This window comes from Lissotriton helveticus, chromosome 10, assembly GCF_964261635.1.
Source record: "Lissotriton helveticus chromosome 10, aLisHel1.1, whole genome shotgun sequence".
Lineage (NCBI taxonomy): Eukaryota > Metazoa > Chordata > Amphibia > Caudata > Salamandridae > Lissotriton > Lissotriton helveticus.
In genome coordinates this window covers 1,128,667,880-1,128,692,709 of record NC_136071.1, presented here as the reverse complement: position 1 = coordinate 1,128,692,709, position 24,830 = coordinate 1,128,667,880, and the positions used below count along the sequence as shown (strand labels likewise).

The following is a 24,830-nucleotide window of genomic DNA, read 5'->3' as shown; positions in this document are numbered from 1 at the left end:
GTCTACAAATTGTTTAATTCATTTTTAATGCTTAATTCCCTTTTAATGTATGTGTATTTAAAATGTTAATTAATTATTGCTTGTAAAATTGTCTTTTATGATTCTTTTAACAATCGAAATAAAGACTTTAAAACCTGAGCACAATATTTAGTGTCCTAAATATGGCAGATATTAATTGCCCTAGCGCGTGACGGGTGGGGCGAGGGAAGGGGTAACTACGACTCTACCGTTTAGGAGGTATCTCACTGGGCACTTAGCGCACCACTGGAGTGGCCATCGGAAATCCCTTAAGCATAGACGAGGCACAGGAAAGCGAAACCCAGAGGGTTTTGCTGAGGAAAGCACATTTTGCTGCGTAAGAAAACACAAATGGGTTAAAATAAATAAACGCAGTCACTACATGTGAAGGTGAGAAATGTTCACCGTAGGCGAACGGGAGGATTCTATTTGAAACCACACAGCACAAAAGAAACATGAAAATCGAAATATAGAAAATTGAAGATGAGCACAACTTTCTTGGTGGGAGCATTTAGTTACACCTGTGAAGCCCAGAAAATGTCGGAAGGTGCAGTCCTTAAGAAATATTAGAGCTGCCCTTCCTTGGCAGAGTGCAGGGCTGGGGAAACATTCATCACAGGATGGACAAGTATGTCCTCAAGCAACATTCGGATGTGGGGAAATGTCTGTGCTGGAAACAGGCCGTGCTCAGCATGTCACTGTTCTGGAAATACCGTCCAGTTTCTCTCCTCTTTGGCGCGAGCGCACGTAATGTCACACTACCAAATGTATAGTGTCTTGTGCTGCGTTAAAAGAATTATTTGGGGGAAGTAGCCATGCTTACATGCTTGAAAAGTCATCCTTCGGAGAGACTGTTCATTTATTCTTGTTATGGTTTCTCTTTTTTTGGGGAGGGGTGGGGGGGGTGGAGGGAGACGAAAGGGAGGGGCGGGATATCCGGCCGGAGAGAGGGGATTGGGGGCTCCACCTATCTAACAGAGCTATGGGTTGGTCTTTCGCTGCTGCTGCCTCGCGTGATTTCTGTGTGTCGTGGCTTCATGGACATTTGTCCACAAGTCTCGGCGCTCAGTCCCTTGAGAGAGCTCACACTGAACAGCTCCAAGCGGGCGTTTCTCGCATAAAGCCCGCACTGCATATTTGTCTATTTTTCTTATGCTGCTAATTTTTTGCAGGCGTACTTGCTTTACATGTTAGCTCATTCTGCACAGAAAACAACACGACACCTGTGCATTATAGTTGGCAGAAGTAGTTATTTCAAAAAGCGTTCAGTACATTTTTAAATATACAAAAGTGTGACCAATTATTTTGAAAGCCTATGCTCCTGCACCTATGCACCTGCTATTCTGATGAGAGCTACTCCCCCAGCACTAGGTGGTCAACGTGGCTGTGAAAGGGTCCCTGCGCACCCTGCAGACACCACGTGTGCGCCTGGTTGAGTCTGGCAAACGTTATACTTTAACTTTGTGTCACATTGGCACTGACTCACAGCGGCCTCTTATTTGTTGTGAAAGGCAGCACAGCAGCGACAAGTGTTCGAGCTACCTCTGGAACAGCAGTGTTGATATGATTAGATTAGAGGAAATTGAATTGCAGCCCCCCTAATGCCTCTTCATGTCACAGGTGTTGAGCAGGATGCTGCCGTCCTGTCGTGTAGCGCTAGTAACGGCTCACCTTTTATTTTCAAGAAATAAGAGCCGAAAACGGCTTCTGATTTAATGTGAGACCCTCTCCACGGAGGCGGTGTAAGGGGACAAGCAGTTTGCCCTCGCATGTTATTGGACATGTCCTCCGTATGTGGACGCAGGTCACATGACTGATCTTGTCAGAAGTTTAGGCGGAAAGTGGGAGCCTGTAGAGACAGTGCCAGTGACCTGTGAAAACAGACGCTCAAGTCCCACTACTGGAGACGAGGCATTTCATCACCCATAAGTAACGAGCACGGGTCACCATTACCAGAGGGTCTGACGTCACACTCTGTAGAAATAATACACCAGCCACAGACCTATCTTCACAGGAAGCCTCCCTGTATTCTAGAACATATATTTGTTTAGGGACTTTTCACTGAAGTGTACGCACCAATTACAGCTGTTCATTAGCGAAATTGGGTATTTGTTTTAAACTTTAACCAATCACTTTGATATGCTAATTATGGTGTAATTTAATTTGAGCTCTGTAATGATGATGCCGTTATTATGGACATAAATGATGCAGTTAAGCTAAGAGTAATCTCATTTGCATACTGTACATGCCAGTAAATTAAGCCCTTTCTTCGGCTGCTTCAGCTTTAATTTTCCACTTCTTTTCACACGGCGCCTTTTCAGCCGGGCTCTCAGAAGCCCACTTTGTGAGAGCGATGATCACCGTGTGATGTACACGGCTGCGGCCCCACGAGACATGAGGTGTGACGTGTGTAAAAGGCACATTGTCTTTCTGTGGGTTTCTCCAAAAACTTGGGTTAGCTGAGAAGCCTGTGTCCACTGCCCATTAAAAGCCAACAGATCCCTTTAGCAGCAAAACGTGTCTTAAGTGAAGAACGTTCACAATCCATCATTAGAGTGTTCTGCTGCACAAATGATAACTTTTTCTTTAATTAATAGGAAGGGTCGTTGTGTAAGCAGAGTTCACGCAGCCTCGGAGCCTCTCAAGTAGAACTTTGCCTCCTAGCTCTCTAAGTTGGTAATGTAGCTCAGTGGGGTTTTACTGCAAAAGTTATCACAACCACATGTTTTTCCAACTATGGGATCAAATATATTAAGTACACAGTGGTGGCCAGTGGTAAAATATGAGATCCGGGTGCCTGGAAGGTCAACGTGTGTAAGTGCTCGTCTCTGAAGTAACTATTTAAAATGGTGTTTATTTTTACCCTTTCAGTTCAAGTTCAGATTAAGCTATTGGCATTGTAAATGACAATGCCATTTATTTATTTATTTTCAAAACCAACACATAAATAAAAATATTGTCATTTACAATGCCAATAGCTCAAACTTTTCAAAAGGCGAAACCATTGCATTGTAAATGCTTGTTTTCCAGTGTATCCCAATGCATTTAGAGTACCTGCAAATTCAAGAGAACCTCAAGATTGTTAAATATGTTAATGCAACAACTGCTGTCTTGTTTTCACAGGCTCCTCCTTCTCTGTTTCTTAAGAGTAACTTTGAATATTTAAGAGGCAATTATCGGAAAGCAGTGAAGCTTCTCAATGGCTCAAATATTGCAGAACATCCTGGTTACATGAAAACAGGTGAAATTAAAATATTCTGTCATCCTGATACCGCCTTGGGTGCATCTATGACATAGATAACGTTTGGGGAATTGTCTTTGGTAACTCTTGAGTATTGAAAACAGTATATCCTTTTGAACAATTGCCCTTTTACCTCTGGAGTCCCTTTGTACCTAACTACTCTAATTCTAACTTTAGGAGGAATTTCTGTAGTGTAGTTGCTAATCCTTATTTTGATGATTTTATTATTACTCTTTAAGTTGGGTTGGAGATGTTAGAGATGATGCCTATCCTGCCTATGTTCTGATTGCGGTGACACAAGGGTCTATGCAGGGAAGCCATGTACATTTTTATAAAAATCTCAGATTAAGGACCTGATTCAGAATTTGATGGATGGGTTATTCTTTGAAAAATGTAAAATAAAAGTGCATTATATCCTATAACGCTTGTAATAAGGTAGATGGGATATCCATCACGTTACAATGAAATAACCCGTCCCCAAATCAGGCCCTAAATCTCCACTTATATCCATTCCATTTTCTTTGTGGTTAGTTCTAGATGATAATAGATCATTCTTTCAGGAATCTTTAGGAAGTGGGCAGTAAATGGTGATCTTCATTACACAGATGCTGAGAGTTGTTGTGGAAGGTGTCTTAATCATTTTGATAACTGTGATTCTTGGTAGACTGGCATGTAGTGCTAAACCATTAATCCTGTTTCTTTGTCAAATTGTAATACTTTCAGGTGAATGCTTACGATGTATGTTTTGGAACAATCTGGGCTGTATCCATTTTGCCATGGGGAAGCATAATTTGGGAATTTTCTACTTTAAAAAGGCCTTGCTGGAAAATGACACTGCCTGTGCACAACTGTCAGCGATGACAACAGATCCAGGTATGTCTTCACATTGAACAAGCATTTGCAATGCAATAGGTCTCGCATTAGGAAAGTTTGAGCTATTGGTATTGGAAATGACACATTTTTTATTTATGTAATGGTTTTGAAATTAGCTAAATTAATCGGTTTGTCATTTACAATGCAAATAGTTATAACTTTCACAAATGTGACACCTATAGCATTTGTAATGCAATATGTGTTGCATTTACGTGACTTAGATGTATTGATATTACAAATAACATTGGCTTTTCATTTTTTTTAATAATTAATACTTAATTATAGTTAATTAATTTATAATGGCAATAGCTTAAACTTTTGTAAATAACTTTTGTGAAGATTATTTTCACTGTATTTTATTGTGACGAAAATCCAAGAACAGAAGTGAAATACTAACATATTTTTGTGGCATTTGTAATAAAGCTTGAAATATTGATAGAACATATTTGAACCAGTTGTTGTTGAATGGTTGCACAGATTGATGCTGGGGTGACTGTTAAAAATGCAGCCCTGGGCAAAGACCATAATTTCTTTCTCTATACTGGACGGTCTCTATAAAACAACTATAAAATCAGTGTCTGATGTTTGCAGAGTCCACTGAAAATAGAAGCTGTCCCCATAATGAAAACCCGTCAATGGCTCCCAGTGAAGACCACAAGCAACTGTGCTTTGCATGACTGAACGATGCTATGCTGCTCTCACCCACCTTCTTGATGTGGCTTCTTAGTATAGTCTTCTGATACATTCCCAATCAAGATGGCTTTTCAGACTGCATTTTCCTCAACTGGCACGGGAATGGCTGTTTCTCAGGAAAGGTTCTACATGACATGCCCATCATATCTCAAGAGCACCTCCCCCAATCCCAGCCAACAATCTGAAGGGTGGAAAATGTCCTCGTCACCAACCCATATTGCCAGAAGCCCTAAATAGTCCTTCCACCAATGTGAGACCAACTTTTGTGAGTTGCGAAAGTTGGTTTACACCAATAAAGAATGGTATCTGCTTGCATTAGTCAAATGTTAATGCTTAAAATGCTTTGGGAATAATGTAATCTACCTCTAGACAGAACTGTACTAGCCCTAGAGGGCAGGCAGTCTAAGGTGCTCACAAATGTGACATTCTAGCGAAAGAAAGAAAGAAAAAGAAAGAAAGAAAGAAAAAGTTAGTTTAATCCCCGTTTTAATCTTTCAGCATTTGATAGTGGCTATTACATGTTAACAATAGATATATAAATAAGGACCCTTAGGTATGAAGTTTCTCAGTTCCCAACTCTCAATTCTTTCATGGTGGCCTCACATGGAGCTATTACGATGTTTTCCCGTGATATTTATCTAACAGAAAACACACATCATATGTTTCGGAGCCTGAGCCTCTCTTTCTTTGGTCAGAAGTAAGGCAAGAACCAGGGCTAAATACCTCGAACTGTTTATTTAAATATAACCTTTCAACAAAACCAATGACTCCTACTAAGTGGAACAGGGAACACAGATTTGTTTAGTTATTGTACACAAGTGGTTCCGAGAATCAACAATCCCAAATTTAGATCCATTCCTGGTGCATGTCCAGGGCTAAAGCCAACCATGCCCTCAGCAGAAACACCACTGTGGCTGACGCATTAATTATATTAAATTAAATAAAGGTGCGATAGAAAAAAATGAATGCCGCCCGATTAATTTATTATTGCTCACGAATATAACAACACCATACAGGGCTAAGGAGCCATGTGGATTCCGCAATTCCGAGGGAGCAAGCCAAGGCTTCCCAAACACCAGTGACATGACCCCTTCATACCTCCTACCTCTTCTGCAAAGCTAAACACAGATAGATCATGAACGCGTCGCCCTCGGGAGAACAGTTAGCCCCCCCCCCCCACACCCCCCCACCCTGCCGTGCGAGCGCGTGGGGTTCTTCTCACATGCAGTTCCAGCATCACTAATAGTGCGCTTTTCATCGCAGTTCCCCAAATGCCTCGCACTGTATGGAAAAGGTTGTACTACCATGCTGATTACGGCTCAGGGCACAAGTTCTAAAACGAGACGCCAGCGGCCAGTCGCGTGCACATCTCCTGTTGTTGTAGTGATCGGAAGAGTGCCGCCACGCTGCCCGCGGCGACCCGGAAGCTCTTGGCCGGCCGGCCAATCCGCTCGCGGCCGCCCGGAAGTCCCGCCTCCTGATGTCCGTGAGGCGGCCTGCCGGCGCATGGAGCGCCCTGCCGGTCCTGGGTAGCCCGGGTCCCCAGGAGGGGGCCGGGGAGAAGGAGGAGTGTGGCGCCTGTTGCGGGAATCCTCTGACCTGAGGGAGCCCCGATTGAGAAGATGAGACGCGCCGAGAGGAGCCCCGCCGGAAGAGCGCAGTCGGTGAGTGGGGCCCACGGCTGATGTGAAGTCTGTGCGTGCCTGAAGAGGGGAGAGGGGGGGTGCGCGCGCTTGTATGTGCCTGCGTGTGTTGTGCCTGTCTGCGTGTGTGTGCGCGCGTGTGCCTGTGCGTGCAGGGGATGGGGCCTGCCTGTGTGCGCGCCGTGTTTGCATGCAAGCCCTGCGGTCTGCGCAAGCGCGCTCGCTCCCGCGGTGAAATCCGGCACTGAAAACGCTCGTAACACTTTGGTGTCCACTCTCCTAAAAACGGATCACATTAGTTGTCGAGCTGACAGCATTCATGCTTCGCATGAATGCTAACGTCAGCTCGACCTAAAAAGCATGTTAATTTTCCAAAATGATTTTAAAGCATTGCATTTTTACCTTCAGATGTTTTGGGCACTTAATTTTTCATAGTTTGGAAGTTAGTAGCTGGTCATACGCACATTATAGAGGCTCCTCTAACTGCAGCAGTCAGGGTATGACCTTGAGAGGGCAGAAGGATAATGTTGCATGAGAAATCAAGGCCTCACAATGAAAGAAGCCCTCATCCTGAAAGCACATTCTGATGGATACATCTGCCAGTGGATTCCTCACTTTGTTAATATCCCCTGCGTCAGCAGCATTCGGAAATTCTTTTGTAGCTCCTCAGGCCGACGTCACAGAAGCACAGCATCGCGCGCGGCTCCGCTGACGTCACTGAATCCATAATAGGACAGTGTCAGCGTGATGACATCAGTTCCCTTTTTTCCTCGTCGTCGACGCTAACGGTTTTTCTTGGGATCTGCAGTAGCTCGTGTAATACTTTGTTACTGTTATTTGTTTCAAGTTAAATTTTGTTTCCTTTTGACATATCTTCGAGGAAATCAGGGTTCAAGCCATGTGGAGCATGCGGGAAGCTGATGTCGATCACGGATCCGCATGAGGATTGCGTTTGGTGCCTTTCATCTGACCACGATGGCCAAGGATGCTTCAGCTGTAATAAAATAAACCCTAAGGCACTGCGAGAGAGAGAAGCAAAGCTGCTCATGGTGAAAATGAAGGGGAGGAAAGGTAGGAGGTGTTCGAGATCCTGATCGAGATCGGCTTATAGGTCGGCTTCGAGGTCGACTTCGGGTCATGCTTCGAGGTCAAAAAAGAAGCATAAGAAGAAGCATGGTTCTCGACATCACTCCGGAAGAGAGTCTGTTCCAAAGTCGAGGTCTCCGAGTCATCGACATCGGAAGGACTATGTCTCTCCTTCTCCAGTTCCTTCGAATCTGGAGACGCAAGGAGAGCCTTCTCCAGTGGCTTCCCCAGAGCATTCCCCGGCGCCGGCTTCGAATCCTTCTCCGGCGCCGTCACACACTCCAACTCGAGAGGAGGTTGAAGCTCCATTGCCTGAAGGGTCTTCGACGCCGATGGATCCGCCTTCGGGTCCGGTGATCCAGACTCCGATAGTTCCACAACAGGAGCAGCCTATGGGTCCATACCCGCCCTTTCCAGGTCCGGGACAAGGCCCGCCGCATTATTTGAATGCAATGTATGGCGTTTTCTCAAGAGCCATGTACCCCTCTGGTGCACCAGCTGGTCCCATGGGTCCATTGGCCTTCAACCTGGGTGTCCCGCAGGCTTATGCACAGGCACCATTTATGCCGACGGTGCCTTCCTGGAGCTTCCCGGCGCCGAGGTCATCGACGCTGGTACCTTCTTCTCCAGCTCCGATTCTGTTTCGACCTCGTACTCTCCAGACTGTACCCTCGGATCCGAGTACGACGCAGGCGCCGGCTTCATCAGAGTCAGTTGTGGCTCCATCAATGCCGATCCTGAGGATGAGGTCTAGGCGAGAGGCTCAAAGACTACTGGAAGAGCAAAGGTATCGAGCAGAGAAGATGGAAGAGGGAGAACTGCAGGAATCTGAGGACCTGTTTGATGAGCTCCAGGAGGCTAGTGGCCTGGAGTTATCTCCAGAGTGGGAGCTTTCTTCAGCTCCTGATGTCCCTTCAAAAGACGTCGCACCGTATCATACAGTCATTAAAAAAGCGGCTGAGCTATTGGATTTGAATTTGCCTACTGCTGAGTTTAAATCTAACATCTTAACGGAGGTACTTCATTCTCCCTCTTCGGTTGTTGAGCCAATACTTCCATTTAATGAGGCTATTACGGAGCCGGTATTGGAAGTGTGGCGTAAGCCCTTTTCTTCTCCTGCGGTATCAAAGACTGTGGCAAGAAGGTATATGGTTGCTCCTGGTGATCCGGACTTTTTGTCTTCACTTCCATACCTTGAGAGTCTGGTGGTTCAGTCAGCTTGCTCCCAGAAGTCTACAGGAGCCTTTCCTCAAGTGCCTGGTGATAGGGAATCAAAGAAACTGGACCAATCAGCGAAAAAGGTTTTCTCATCGGCCAGCATGGCATTGAAATCTACGAATGCGACTTGCCTTCTAGGGCGTTACATTCACACTCTCATGGACTCCGCAAAACAGTTACCTGTGGAGGACAGGCAGAAGTTCAGTGTGGTCTGGCAGATACACAAGCTGCCGCTCGCCAGGTAATCCAGAGGGGACTGGATACGGTGGACTCTGTGGCAAGGGTCATGGGCTCGTCTGTTGCCACTAGGAGGGCTGCTTGGCTGAAATCTTCAGAGTTTTCTCCTGATGTGCAGGCGACTTTGATAGATCTTCCGTTTAATAGTTCGGGTCTGTTTGGCAAGAAAGCAGACGCGGCCTTGGAAAGGTTCAAGGACAGTAAGGCGACGGCTAGGTCTTTAGGCCTTCAAGCCGGAGGATCATCTAATAAGATTTAGAGGATTTTTGAAGGCCTTCCTTTCGCTCTTACAAACAGCCACAGCAGCAGCAGAATTCACTGTACAAATCCTACAGGGGAAGAAACAGGACCCGTGATCGAGGTCGTCAAGCCTCCTCTTCCTCTTCCTCCTCCTCCTCCTCCTCCTCCTCCTCCTCCTCCTCCTCCTCTTCCCACCCCCCTCCTCCCACAGCAAAGCAGCCCTAGATCCGCCGTTCTGGATCGTGTCGGTCCTGTGGGGGGTCGGCTTACTCATTTTCTACAAGATTGGGAATCTGTCACATCAGACCTTTGGGTTCTCAATCTTGTAGAGAATGGGTATGCTCTTTCGGGAATTTCCCCCAAATTATCCTCCTTGCAAAGGATTTTGCACGGAGGACCACCTGCTTCTCCTGCAGGAGGAAGTCCTGGCGTTACTGAGAAAAGGTGCAATAGAGGTGGTTCCGGAGCAGGAAAGGGGTCAGGGATGCTACTCCCGGTATTTCCTGATCCCCAAAAAGGATGGCAGACTTCGTCCAGTCCTGGACCTCAGGATCTTGAACCTCTTTCTGAAGCAGGAGAAGTTCAAGATGCTCACTCTTGCGCAGTTTCTTGAAGCGTTGCAGCAAGAGGACTGGATGGTCTCGATCGACTTGCAGGATGTGTATTTCCACATTCCAATCCTGAAGTCGCACAGAAAGTATCTCCGTTTTACGGTAGGATCGCAACATTACCAGTTTGCGGTTCTTCCGTTTGGTCTTACTACTGCACCTCGAGTCTTCACCAAGGTGATGGCGGTGGTGGCAGCCCATCTCAGGAGGTCGGGGATTCCAGTTTTCCCCTATCTGGACGACTGGCTGGTCAAAGCGGAGTCTCCGGAGAAGGTGCTTCATCATCTGCAAATTACAACTCAGTTGTTGTACAGATTGGGTTTCTCGATAAACATGCCCAAATCTCACCTGGTGCCCTCTCAGCGCAACCTGTTCATATGGGCGGTACTGGATACCACTGTGTGTCTGGCATTCCCTCCTCCGTAAAGGATTCTCGACATACAGGAAATTATTCCTTTATTTTACAATGGAGCAGTCGTTCCAGTCCTGAAGGTCCTTCGTCTGCTCGGTCTGATGGCTTCCTGTATTCTGTTGGTCAATCATACACGCTGGCACATGAGGGCGCTCCAGTGGTGTCTCTGCAGGCAGTGGTATCAACACAACGGAGGTGTCAGGGAGGAGATCTCGTGGATGGCAATCTGTCTCAAGGAAAGCCTTGCCATCTACCTCCATCGGTGGCCACAGTGATAACTGATGCATCCTCCCTAGGGTGGGGTGCTCATCTGGGGGATCTGGAGATCAAAGGTCTTTGGTCTCCAGAGGAAAGGTTGCTTCACATAAACCTTCTGGAGTTGCGGGCGATACGTTTGGCGCTCAAGGCCTTCCTCCCTTCCCTTCGCGGTCAGTCGGTGCAAGTCCTGACGGACAACACTACAGCGATGTGGTATGTCAACAAGCAGGGAGGAGTGGGGTCGCATTGTCTCTGCAGAGAGGCTCTGCGTCTCTGGTCCTGGGTTCAGGACCATCAGATTTGTCTGATGGCAAATCATCTGGCCGGAGTTCTGAACGTTCGTGCAGACAGTCTCAGTCGACAGTTCTCGGCCGACCACAAGTGGAGGCTTCATCCGGAGATGGTTCGTCACGTCTTCCGGACGTGGGGAACTCCTCAGGTGGACCTGTTTGCAACTCGCGAGAATGCTCACTGCCCGTCATTCTGCAGTCTCCAGTATCCGGTGCAAGAAGCTTTGGGGGACACGTTTCAGTTGAGTTGGAGCTCGCAACTCCTTTACGCGTTTCCTCCCATACCCTTGATTCCTCGGGTTCTGAGGAAGATTCGCCAAGACCGGGCCCAAGTCATATTGATCGCCCTGGATTGGCCAAGAAGGGTGTGGTACACATCTTCTCCACCTCTCCTCGTGCCCTCCGCTCCGTCTCCCTCTCAGGGCAGACCTCCTCGCAGGGCAGGTTCTACACCCCCACCTCCAGAGCTTACACCTTCATGCCTGGAGATTGAACGGGGCAACTTGAATTCTTTTGCTCTCCAGCCTGACGTGGTGGATGTTATTTTATCAGCCAGGCGCCACTCCACAAAGTCTATCTATTCTATTAGGTGGTCCAAGTTTGTCTCATGGTGTGGAGAGAAGTCCATTGACCCTTTGAAGGCTCGCTTGTCCGACATTCTTCCGTTTGCACTATCTTTGGCTCAGCAAGGATTTGCTGCAGCGACAGTGAAAGGATACCTTTCGGCCTTGTCGGCATTTCTTTGCCTGCCGGACCAGCCGTCCTTATTTAAGTCACCTGTTGTTTTAATGTTCTTAAAGGGCCTTATGAATACATTTTCTCCCACTCCTTTTATTGTGCCTCAATGGGACTTGAATCTTGTCCTCACTTTCTTAATGGGTTCACGTTTTGAGCCCTTGCACAGGTGTCCCTTGAGATTGTTATCTTTTTTAAAACGGTCTTTCTGATTGCGATTACCTCGGCAAGGAGAGTAAGTGAGCTTCAAGCTCTAAGTTCTAAACCCCCTGTTCTTGACCATTTATGCTGAAAGAATGGTACTCAGGACCGGGACTGCTTTTCTGCCTAAGGTGGTAACTCCCTTCCATCTGGGGCAGTCCATTACCCTCCCTACCTTCTATCCTCTCCCTCACCCTTCCAAGGAGGAGGAGAGACTTCACCGTCTGGACCCTAAGAGGGCGGTGATCTTCTACCTGGACAGAACCAGAGAGTTTCGAATTGATGACCAACTATTCGTGAGTTTCATCGGGTGCAGGAAAGGCAGAGCGGTGCACAAGCGCACGCTGTCTAGATGGATTGTCTTGTGTATCAAGATATGCTACTCCGTGGCCGGTAAGGAACTTCCAGAAGGTTTGAGAGCTCATTCTACTAGGGCAAAGTCATCTACATCTGCCTTGTCTAGGGGTGTTCCTGTGCAGGACATTTGCAGGGCGGCAACTTGGGCCTCCCTTCACACTTTTGCAAAGCATTATTGTTTAGATGCGGAGGTGAGGAGGGACAGACACTTTGCTCGTTCCGTCCTTCAGGACTTTTTGGTATAGAAGGGTGGACACCCTCCTCCGGGAGTGGGACTGCTGTGGCAATCTATTCACAAGATGAGGAATCCACTGGCAGATGTATCCATCAGAAGAACAAGTTACTTACCTTTGGTAACGCTTTTTCTGGTGGATACAGTATCTGCCTGTGGATTCCTCACTGGCCCACTCGCCTCCCCGTTGTCCACCATTGTATACCTGCAATTGTGGTAATGTTTAAGTGTTACTTTCAAGGAAAGTGTACTCTTCTGTTTGCTTTCAATGCATTTCCTACACACTGTGTGTGTTATCTTGTTTATTGGTACTGTGTATACTGTGTATACATTTCTACTGTTGTCGGCCCGTCCATGTGCTTCGAGGGCACGGAAAAAAGGGCGGAACTGATGTCATCACACCGACGCTGTACTATTATGGATTCAGTGACGTCAGCGGAGCCACGCGCGATGCCGTGCTTCTGTGATGTCGTCGGCGTGAGGAGCTACAAAAGAATTTCCGAATGTTGCGCACGCAGGGGATATTTACAAGGTGAGGAATCCGCAGACAGATACTGTATCCACCAGAAAAAGCGTTACCGAAGGTAAGTAACTTGTTCTTCTCTGCCTAGACCTGAAAGTTCAAATTGCTAAGGAGGAGGGAGGGTCCAGTGACCTTGGAGTGATTCACTCGTTTGCCTACACAGTAGGCATTTCCTGGATGAGAGGGGCTATGAGCTTGATTTGAGACTGGTGGGGGAAATGTGCAGCTCTTGGGCGAGAGAGCACCGGTCTATTTTGCTTACGTCTCAGTGATTTCGCAAGACACACTGGCAGAAGTCTGTAGCCTAGTACACAGGCTTTTGAAAGTGCCACCTGCGCTGTAACTTCGGTGAGTTCCAGCAACAGCTTGCTGTTGTCTCCTTTTGAGAACATGACATGGACGCCTAGAGTCTTAAAACGTATTTAGAACCAGCTTATTTTTTTATGAAAGCGACAAAAGGCGCAGTGAGCAGTAATAACTGTACAGTCATGACAATCGAAGCCAGCAGTGAGACCAATTCCAAATGTATACCTTCTGACCAAAACATCTTTTTACTTAGAGAAATACTCCCACCACCCCTGAACTCAGAAACAAAGCCAAAGCAACTTTCTGCACTCTCTTATATCCTTCTTCCACTCTGTGGCAGCTTTGCTTCAATCATCAGCATTCATTAGGCTTATGCCATGGTTAGTGGGGTGAACCCTTTTACTTGCTTCAGAAGCAAACCCACCGTTTTCAGACTAGGAGCAAGATTGAGGTCTTGTGCTTTCTTTAAAAAAAGATGCTTGAAACTGTTTAATAAAGCACCTATCTCGGATAATATGTCTAAAAATCATGACTGTGTCAGGTTTTTTTTTGTTGTTGCTGATAAGGGTTATGTGAATAAGAAAAGCATTACCAGTGACTAGTTATATTGGGGCGACCTTTTTGGCCAAGAACTCACCAGGGCTAACTTCATCACTGGCTGCAGGTTCCCCCTGCTGCCGTGACCGGTACTCCACGCGGCCGCCGAGCGGGGGGACCACAATTCCCATGAACCTTTGCCTGTTGCACCTTCACTGAACTAGTCTTTAACCTTCCCGTGGCCAGATAATTAGTGCACGTGTGCTTTTGCTCAGTCCCTTGTCATTGTTTTATCATATATATATTTTTAGAAAAGCTATCCAAATCATGACTGACAAAGGTCTTTACCTAAATAACACCCTCCAGGGGGGCCGCGGAAGGGGACATTGGATAACTACCTAATCAGAACCACATCGGCAATCGAGTCCGTCATAGAAAGAGCAGAAAAAATTCTCCCCACAGATCTTACATCCAGTACCCACTCAGCTATGGTGTTATCAGACCAAACTCAAAATTTTTCTTTATTGGAGGAATTAAATATGCTTTGTAAAACCGGGTACACCAACGTTGATAATGTGAATGACCTAACAAATGCTTCTGCACATGCAATGAAAATTTCTAGCCCTCAGTCTATTATCACACCTCAACTAAACTCAAGCCATCTTGGTTCTCCCCCTCTATTAACACCTAATGATACTATACAACTGCCAGTAAATGCTCAGGTACCCTATCCTAATAGAAAGCGCAAAGGCCACAAACAGAGGGGAAGATCAGCTAAAAAACAAAGATTCCACCAAAGTCCCCCTCCGGCCATTAATAACACCTTAAAAACACCAGAGGTATGTTCAAATCTGGAGTTGCCTGCAATTATTATACCACCTGACCTATTGGCCCAGATTGAACTCCTGATCAGGTCTTTAATTTCGCCACTGGAAAAAAGAATTGAGGCAATAGGGGAAAAGCTCTGCTCTATAGAGGAAATCACCAGGGCAAACCTAACACTCACAAAACGGAAAGAAGGAAATAATCAAGATGAGACCCTAATTACTGCTGACATTCCCATCCTCCCTGTACAAAGAAATATCCCACTAACGCATGCACTTGCCCTCAAAACATCTAAAACATTAGCTATATCAAACCCCCCAATAACTCGGAAACCTGCACTTGGAGAAAGGCAGATCAAACCACTTACACCGAAAGAGGGGAAGTCCAACAACCATGATAACACGCAAAGAAGGGCTAAGCACATAGATCTACCGCCGGAGGCAGCTCCATTCGTGTGTATCCTGTCGGGCGTGCCAGAGCTTATTAAAAGTAAAACTGAAAGACCGGCAGATCTGTTAAATAAGGTGTCTTTCTGGCTGACAAAGAATAGACCCCTACCACCCAATATTGATGGAACGATTCTAAATGTTAGAAGGGTAGGGTGGTTGGGATCTACCCCCAAGGACATACGGGGAGACCTGGTTTTGGTCAACTTTAGGGACTCCCGAGTTATCCAACATCTCCGAAGTTGGCAACCACAAATGGGCGATGGCCCAATTGGAACATGGGAACTGTTTGACTTTTACCCCAGAACTGCATATCTGCCCCCTGCAAAATCATACAAATAAATTAACCTTGGTATGGGTAGGAGTGGTCCTGGATCTAGTAAGCACATACTACCCGCCTATAATTATTCTAAAGGCTCAGACCTGGTCCCCTGACTTGTTAAATCCGTTTACAGAAGGGCTCTGGTCTGTGTTATTTTTAGGGCTCGCCTGCTGATGCGCTTCTGCGCATAGCTGGCGAAGCTCTATTGCGGCTTAAACAGAGCTTAACCACCACTGGCGATTCCCCTGGCGATTCCTTGCAGTGCATGTGCTTTTTAGGTCATTGCGCAAGCGCAAGCCCTAAAAAGCGCGTGCACAATGCCACCAGCCGCCTGCCTCGCATTGCCACATCAAAGGCAGGCCAGCCTCCCTCCCACAAGCTTATCAGCGTGCGCTCACACATCAAAGCCATCAGCCTCCCTCCCACCTCCCCCCTAATTGCTTTGCTTTCACTTTCACGGCCGCGAGGCCCTGAGCTACTTTAAAGGGATCCGTTTCCTGCGCCCCGCCGCTTGCATTTCCCGTACTTGTTTTTAAACTTATCCCGTCTTCGCATGTGGTGCGCGCGCACCCCTGCTTTCACTTTTGCCGTCTTGTTCATATTGCTTGGCAGTCCCTTTCTATTCTAGTCTATTTCAGTATTTTGTTCTCAGTATCTATGATTCGTAATACATTTGAATGGTAAGTGAGAAACCTGTCCCTCTCACGGAACAAAAATAATTTGTGTTACAAAGTCCTTCTGCCGGCAAGTATGAGCGCATTCCACGTGACTGCTGGCGCTTGAACAGAATCACTGACACGCAGTATCGTCCAGATACCCCCTCCGACTTTAGGTGGTGTGTGTGACAGAGCCCCGCTGCTCCCTTTTAATTTCTTGCTAGCTGCAGCTACCACCTACCAGTGCATTTAAAGAGCTCCGCTGCCTCTGCTCTCATCCCGCCAGTCCCCCTGCACCCCACCCCGCTCCCCTCCTGTCTTGCGCGCGCACCGTCCTCCTGCACCTTTCCCTCTGTTTCACGGCGGCCCCAGTGTTTCTCTCTCGTCGCTCCTACACTGCTCGTGTTTTACTCTTTGGGTGCTTGTACCCCCCAGTAGGTCCCCTGCTGCCAAAGCGCCTGTGCCGCCCTTGTTGACTTTGCCCCTTACAAAGAAAATATTTTAACTGCTTGAAAAAACGTACAGTGTGATTAAATTCACAAACACATATAACCATGTTCTGAGTTATGATACGGCTAGGCGTCTAGGGCAACAATGTATTGTAATTTCACGTCTCCAAACTTTCAAAATAGTGCCAAAGTAGCATACTTCCTATGTTCCGGCAGTTGACTACACCTCTCAGTGCCCTACTGCGCGCGCACCACTACTGAGCTCATTTGCTTCCCCCTTCAGCTTTACGTTATAAGCTCTCCCACCACCCTCTGGGCACAAACAGAGAGTTTCCATTCCTCAGACGCTAATGTCCTGGCTGGAGATGCCTCTTCCAGTGTCATGTGTCATTGTTCAAAGCGGCAACCCTTGTGAAGTTTACAGTAGCACGCATGGTATTGCAGGCTTTACACGGTAACTCACCTCCTGCAATTCAACCTAAATGTGTAGGCATCATGGCAATATGCGGCACAGTGTAGGCACGGGCAAAACTGAATTATTTGCCATTCCGTACTAGTCATATGAGATAACAAACAAGAATACGGACGGAGCGCTGAGCTTAACAGACACTCGCCCGAGCACTCTTGGGCCCCCTCGTGTCTGCCCAGGGCATTGCGGTGTGGACAGAGAGCCAGGCAGATGCACTGAAATATTTTGCCGCGGGCGCTCGCCCCCGTTTCCAGCAATGTCACATCTGCCGCTGCGGAGGGGAAAGCTCCATGTCTGCAGATCAGCATCTGATCCTCAGTTTAAAGCAGGCAGTGAGTTTAGCCCTTAAGGAGCATCAAAAGAGTGATTACCTCATTTAGCAAGGAGAGTGCTAGTTTAAAGTAATGACCCAGTGTTGCTTGCACACTTCTGTTTCACTTAGTGTGCATGCAGTGCCTTAGTCTTTTTCACTGGGCCGGGTGGGCCCGTCTCTTATCTGCTTTGCCCCTCTTTCTCTCTCTTCCACTGCCTCTCTCCATGACCCAGTCTCTGGCGCTCCCATTGTCTTTCATTTATGGGTATGGCGCAGACAGCCACAACAAAAGCAAATGCAGACACATTTCCGAGCAGTTGGACAGCATTCACAAGCAACAAACAACTTCACGTCGCACAAACCAACGCACGCTAGGGTCAGTACCACGGAAAAACGAAAGTATTGGCCTCATCTCAAAACTAGGGCTATTTATATTTCTTGTTTAATTTACCTGAAGATGTTCTGTTTGTTTTACATGCCCCTGTGCTGCTTCCTTTCCCTGGTGTCTCGCTGCCTCCACCGTGAGCGTCTCCACTGCCCCCTACTGCTCCATCCCTCCTGCCCCCACCAAACCTCTGCTCCATTCCATCCACTCCCTTTGTTTATATTTGCCGTTTTATATGGTTGGAACGTGACCCGAGTGATTTTACATGAGCACCAATGATATAACACAAGGTCACATTCATTCTGTTTACCTATGGGGATGTTAATAAATTCGCTTTACATGTACTTAATTCTCCATACACCTGCATGTACCAGTACTTAATTTGTAAGTGCCATGTCCTTTGTCAGGAGGCCTCCACAGCTTGCATCACCCATGGCCACTTCCAGCGCTGCCAATGACAGTACCTAGACAACTAATAACCAGCACACTGCTACAAGTGTGACAATTCACACTATTCCACGCCCCCACCGCTATAAAAATGGTGTAGGAGTCAGACATTTTATCACCCTCACTCTATCGCCCTAACTCCTATCTATCCTATCTATTCTATCTATCTATCTATCTATCTATCTATCTATCTATCTATCTATCTATCTATTGCCCTAACTCCTATCTATCCTATCTATCTATCTATCTATCGCCCTCACTCTATCTATCTATCTATCTATCTATCGCCCTCACTCTGAACACTGAACATAATCTTCACAAAAGTTATTTACAAAAGTTTAAGGTATTGCCATTACAAATTAAATCAATTATTTAAGTATTAATTATTTAAAAAAATTAAAAGCCATTTTTATTTGTAATATCAATACATCTAAGTCACGTAAATACAAAACATGTTGCATTACAAATGCTATAGGTGTTTGCGAAAGTTATAACTATTGGCATTGTAAATGACAAAGCTATTAATTTAGCTATTTTAAAAAATAACACATAAATAAAAAAAAATTCATTTATAAGACCAATAGCTCAAACTTTCCTAATGCGAGCCCTATTGCATTTCCAATGCTTGTTTAAATGTGTCATTATAAAATTTCAAATATACTCTATTTCCTAGCGACCGACTCAATTGAAAATGATATGATTATGCCCTGTAACTAAGCTGCTAGGGTCTGTTTTTGACGAATACTAAAAATTATTTTATTAGTATAATGAACTGTTGATAACTTTGTTAATTTTGTATATATAGTGTCCTTGTAATGAATATAATCGATGTCTGCTTTTATTGTGTTTTTTATCTTGTACGCTTTTATGAATTTATTACTGAATTCGAATAAAGCTTGTTGACTGACTGACTAGTTATTCAGATCACTCATGCATTTTCTAAACTGGCCTGGGACTTAATGTATGGTTATAACGTAATCATCTGATGCAGTTGCTCCTTTGGAAACTAGAAAGTACACATCAAGGTCCCTGCAAGTGGTGATACCTGTATTGTCTGACTACTGATGTCTGTATACGTGTTTGTATGGTATATCTGAGACTATAGTTCCCAGTTTGTGTCTTTCCATTTTTTCACCCAGACTTATTACACATATCATACAGCCATGAAATAAATAACACATACACCTACAACAAGCCAGATCGTTTGGCTTTGATGATGCTTGTTTAAAAGAAGGGAGCTGACTTTCAGGTGCTGGTATGTGGGTATGCCACACAGTGTCGGACTGGAACATAAAATAGGCATGGGCACGAAATACAATGTCCTTCGTGTTAAAAAATGCATCCCTATGCTAAAATTAAAATGTAGCCCTTCCCGACAGATTGTCGAGCTTTGTCACATCTTTTTGATGGTCTTTAAGTGGTGCGGAAAACACTTGTTTCTGGATGCTGCTGACATAGTGTCTAATACTGGGGATATACATGAGTGAAATTTATTATGATCCCTCCTTAAAAATAATTAACAACACATCCCTGTTCTACTAATCACACATTGTGCTATTGTTCTGTTGACTGTGTCTTCAGTTAGGAATTATATTGCATAGGAACCTTCCTCATGCCCTCAGTCTTATCCCCGCTTATTGTCTCTCTTGTCATGTCTTATCTTACCTGTCCCATTCAGCATTTTGAGGTGACTTATACTGTGGGCGACCAAAAACCCATGTTGATAAACAGCTGTTTTACCCTTACCTTGTTCGTATATGTCAGTAGGAATATTCAATCCTTGCTTTTTATGCAGAAAGTAAAAATAAAGAAACCAACCGTGACAATGACTTTTGAGAAACCTGCCTCCGATTAAAATACCGTAGGTAGGTATTCTTTCCAAAATGAGGTAGTCTTTGTAATTAATGGCGTGACTTCAAACATGAGAAATAAAGTCTCACGCTTTTCACAGAGTGTCTTCTGAGAAATATTTGGGTGCCTCTCAGTGACTTTTCTGTTAATGCATCCAGAGTAATCATACACTGACAGATCTACACCTAAAACAAGCCATTTTGGTCTTTAACAGTATAAGTTAGCTCTGAGCAATGAGTAACAAAAGTTTGTTGTTAATAATTAGAATACGTTGGTTCTGAAAATCTGAGACTGAATGAAACATTATTAGGGTCTGTGGAAGGAATAATGGTCTTCGAAGTAGCAAGCACTCCCGTTCTCCCCTTCTCATCATTTTCCTTTGTTAGACACTTACACCCTTTTTCTCCTGCCTTGTTTCTGAATACCTTTATGTATTTCACATCCGTACCTCCTTCCGCGTCATCACTGTCCGTTCACTCTCATTCTGCATGTATCTCCTTCCTACATCTTCACATTACCATGCCCTCTCTCTGTCATACACAATCAACCACACACACGCTTTCTCGTCTCACCAGAAAAACCATAATTTCCTTGGGTGCTGTCAGTATTTTAATAGCTGTCTACCACCTTTACACACTTTCACATAAAATCATAGTTAGAATTGACACAAATGTAACCTTAAGGGTGCTCTGCAGAGAGGGCAAGGACTAGATGACCATGTTTTAACAGTCTCATGATCTACTGATTGGCTTTGTGAACCTTGCACTACATCCGCCCCCTGCTCCAGATGTCTCAATCTTGCCCCATCATTAAGACCCACATACATCCTGACTGCCACCAGACTTACAGCTAAAACAGAGTGAGAGTCACATAACTTCTGTAGTAGGGGATCTCTGTGTATAGTCATAATCTAGTGAATAGTCCCGCCCATGTGCGTGGACCCCGGAGCAATCAAAAATAATCTCTTAAAGTGTCGAAAAATGCAGACCTGCACAGACACTTAAGAGAGAATTAAGACAGATAATGCAGCCTATAACACAGGCTACACTGCCCAGTACTTCAACTAGAAATTCCACCAAAAAAAATCCACAAAACAGCAAAGCCTGTACAGATTTCCCTTGCTTCAGCAGCAAAAACCCCCTGGAATGATAGAGAGGAGGATCTGGACAGACAAGCCCCATAGGCTGCCATTATGTGGCTCAGAACAGGATACTGTGCCTTTAAGAGAACTTTCCAGAACTTCACAGTATCCCAGAATGCACTGCAGGTCCCTTTTACTTTCAGTTCTTTTTTCCGGCTCCTGCAAGCAGGACCCTGGTGCATTGAGCTCTCCCTTTTCAAGGGTTTATTGGTGATTTTTCACTATTGATTTCGATTTGAGTGCTTCTAAAGTACTTTAGTGCTGTTCTTCTTGGCTTTTGCTCCTTTTTGATGTCAAATATGCCTGCATTATTTGACAAATGCCCGGAGTGTTCCAGGAAGAAGGCAAAATCAGATCCCCATGAGGTGTGTATCCTCTGCCTTCCCTCTTCCCATGTCCCAGAGGAGTGTGAGATTTGTCAGGGCTTCTCTGGCAGGACCCTGAAGGACAGACAGAAGATCAGGCTTCAGGGACTCGAGGAAAGAAGGCTGAAGGCGCAAGGTGGGTCTGGAGGGGCTTCTTCTGCCCGTGCTGAGGCCTCTGGGGGGCTCCCCAGAGGCAGGAAGACCAGCAAGCGTGCCCACTCTCCGTCTGGGTCGATTGCAACGACCACGACGTCGAGAGGGATGACCACGGTCTGTTCCCCATCTCCCCAGGGCTCTGGGGCGAAGTGCCGTCAACGCTCGACGTCGAGGGAGTTACACAGACCGCCGTCGAAGTCTCCTGTGACGATTTCGTCGGACTCGACGTCGAGTGATCGGCGTCGGCGCTCGCCGTCGAAGCGACACCGCCGTTCGCAGTCGGCGAAGAGGAGAAGATCGGCGTCGAGGGGATCCTCGTCATCGAGGAGTGGACCGCCGTCGAGGCGGACGAGGTCGCCATCGAGGCGCAAGAGGTCGTCGTCGAGGCGCAAGAGGTCGTCGGCGAGGCGGTTGAGATCGCCGTCGAGGCACGAGAGATCGCCGTCGAGGCGTACGAAGTCGCCGTCGAGGCATGGAAGACGGTCGACGCCGAGGAAGAGACGCTCGACGTCGAGGGGCCGACGCTCGCCGTCTGGTCTCCGTTCTTCGACGTCGAAGAAGCGGGAGAAGAGGCCTGATGCCATGGGAGGCTCGCCAACGTCCCAGGCTGGTGGTGGATCACCGGGCTCGGTGTATTCCGAGGTGTATACGCCGTCGCAAGTTACGCCTCCGCCGCCATTGCCGAGGGGTCCCCCTCCGAGGGCTCCTACCCCTCCTCCTTTGCCTCCGCTTCCGCAAGCCATACCTCAACCTCAGGTGCCACTGAAGCCGCCTCCGGTTCCTCCGAGGTCGTTTTCATTACCCAGGTTTCCGACCCCTCCCAAGGGGACTCCTAAGCCGCAGGCCCCGGCCAAACCTAGGACGCCTGCTCCGGTGGAACCGGCGGATCGCCCGAGGCCTAGGAAGTCAAGATCACGCTCCGTACGGAGAGGAAGATCTAGGAGTCGGCGCAGATCCTCCACTAGATCTAGACACCGCCAAAGGAGGCGAGGATCCAGGTCCCGCACGGCCTCCTCCAGGACACGATCATATTCGCCGACCTTGTCGGATTCCCCGGGGACAAAGGTGTCTCCGGTGGACGACATCAGCACGTTCCAGGAGGTTCTCCTGAGGGGGGCGACAAAGTTAGGCATCACGGTGACGGCTCCTACACCTACGACGTCCGTGATATTTGAGACACTTCACAAGAAGCATTTGTCTCGCCCCCTGCTGCCGTTAGTGCCAGGTTTGGTAGAACCTGCGGAGGAGCTGTTCCTTACGCCAGCGGTGGTGAAGGCCGCTCCCTCCCGACTTCTGAAGAAGTACAGGGCCCCGGATTCGGACCCGGCTTTCCTGCGGATGGATCCAGTACCCGACTCCGTTATAGTGACGGCGGCCAGGAAGTTACACTCTACCTCCCCGTCCTCCACCGTGCCGCCTGATAAGGAAAGCCGATGGATCGACTCGGCTGGGAGGAAGGCTTGTGGGACTGCTTCCACTACCATGAAAGCCTCCAGCGATTCGGCTTTGCTGGGGCGGTACGACCGTGCCCTGTGGGATTCCCTGCAACCGTTCACGGACCTTCTGCCACGAGACAAGAGGGAGGACTTCCTAGAGATCCTTAAGGAAGGGATGCTGGTTTCAAACCAGGTCATCAGCGCGGCTGCGGATCTCTCTCTTTTGGGGGCCCATGGTTACTGTCATGGGATCAACCAGCGCCGTCATGCTTGGCTCAGGCTCACGTCACTCAAGCCGGAGGCCCAACAGCGGGGGTGGCCAGTCTGACGTTTTCAGGAGAAACACTGTTCGGAAAACATGCCGATGATGAGATGGCCCGCATGAAGGCGGAGGCAGAGACCCTGACGGCGGTGGGCCTAGGAGAAGCCCAAGGAAAAGAAGTCCTACCGTCCGTTCCAGAGACGGTTCGGTGCACAGGGCAGAGGGCGAGGACAGTCTTTGGGACAGCAGCAGCAACAACAGCAGCAGTTCCGGAGACCCTTCCAGAAGCGCCAGAAGGGTAGAGGTGGACAGCAGTCCTCTACAGCTAACAAAGGCCCGGCCGGGTCTCGACCCTGAGCGGTTACTTCCCCTTCATCCGTTACCCGCTCCGGTGGGGGAAGCGTTCAGTTTTTTCTGGCAGAGTGGAGAAAAATTACTCGGGACAAGTGGGTGCTGAATATTGTTTGCAGTGGATACAGTCTTCGGTTCACCAGCCCTCCTCCATCGATTCCTCCGGTCAGCTCGCAGTATCAACTGCGCGAGCTCCAAGCGGAGGCCGATATCCTGTTAAGGAAAAGGGCGATAGAAGACGTACCTCTGTCTCAAAGAGGAAGAGGTCTGTACTCCCGGTTCTTTCTGGTCCGCAAGAAGGACAAGAACGAGTTCAGGCCCATTCTGGACTTGCGACAGGCAAACAAGTGGATTCGCAGAGAAAAGTTTTGCATGCTGTCGTTCCTTCAGATTTATCCTCAGTTGCAACAGGGAGACTGGCTATGTGCAATAGACCTACAGGATGCGTACTTCCATGTGCCCATTACACACAAACACAGGAAGTTCCTGCGGTTTCAAGTCGGCACCAATTACTATCAGTACACGGTACTTCCATTCGGGCTGAAGTCTGCGCCCAGAACTTTCTCGAAGTGCATGGCAGTGGTAGCGGCACACCTGAGGAAGAACAAGGTGTTTGTCTACCCGTACCTGGACGATTGGTTGATCAAGGCCTCCTCCTTCTCGGAAGCTCAAGCGCACTTCCAGAAGACGAGCGTTCTATTGAACAAGCTGGGGTTGCACATCAACATGTCCAAGTCTGTCCCGACTCCGGTCCAGTGCATTCAGTACTTGGGGGCCACCCTCGATACGATGTCAGCAAGCGTGTCTCCTTCGGAGGAGCGACGATTATCACTCCTTCGGAAGGCTCAGGCTCTTATGACCACTCCATCTACAACAGTGAGGAAGGTGTCTTCTCTACTGGGATCGATGGACTCTTGTATCTTCCTGACGCCACACGCGCGTCTGCACATGAGACCGCTGCAGGAGTGCTTGGAGGATCAGTGGGACCAGAGGAGAGGATCTTGGGACGACAAGATACGACTGTCTCTGCATGCTCTTCAGTCTCTGAAGTGGTGGTGTTCAGCGGAGAATCTCCTCAGAGGAGTTCCCTTCCACAAGGACATTCCCAATCAGACTATCGTGACGGATGCTTCTCTCCAGGGCTGGGGAGCGCACTCCGGGGATTTACAGATTCAAGGGACGTGGTCCCCGACGGAGTCCACGTACCACATCAATTTTCTGGAACTCAGAGCTGTTCACTTGGCACTG

The 24,830-nt window shown here is 47.4% G+C and overlaps 1 protein-coding gene across 4 annotated transcripts in view; it reads left to right on the top strand.

Moving 5' to 3' along the window:
- Positions 1–24,830, top strand: part of CNOT10 (CCR4-NOT transcription complex subunit 10) — a 517,759-nt gene that overhangs the window by 294,303 nt on the left and 198,626 nt on the right. For all 4 annotated transcript variants that reach the window (XM_078663928.1, XM_078663926.1, XM_078663927.1 and 1 more), the window contains 2 exons: positions 3,142–3,259; positions 3,983–4,132. In XM_078663928.1, coding sequence (XP_078520054.1) covers positions 3,142–3,259; positions 3,983–4,132 — 268 coding nt within the window. The remainder of the gene's footprint in view (positions 1–3,141; positions 3,260–3,982; positions 4,133–24,830) is intronic.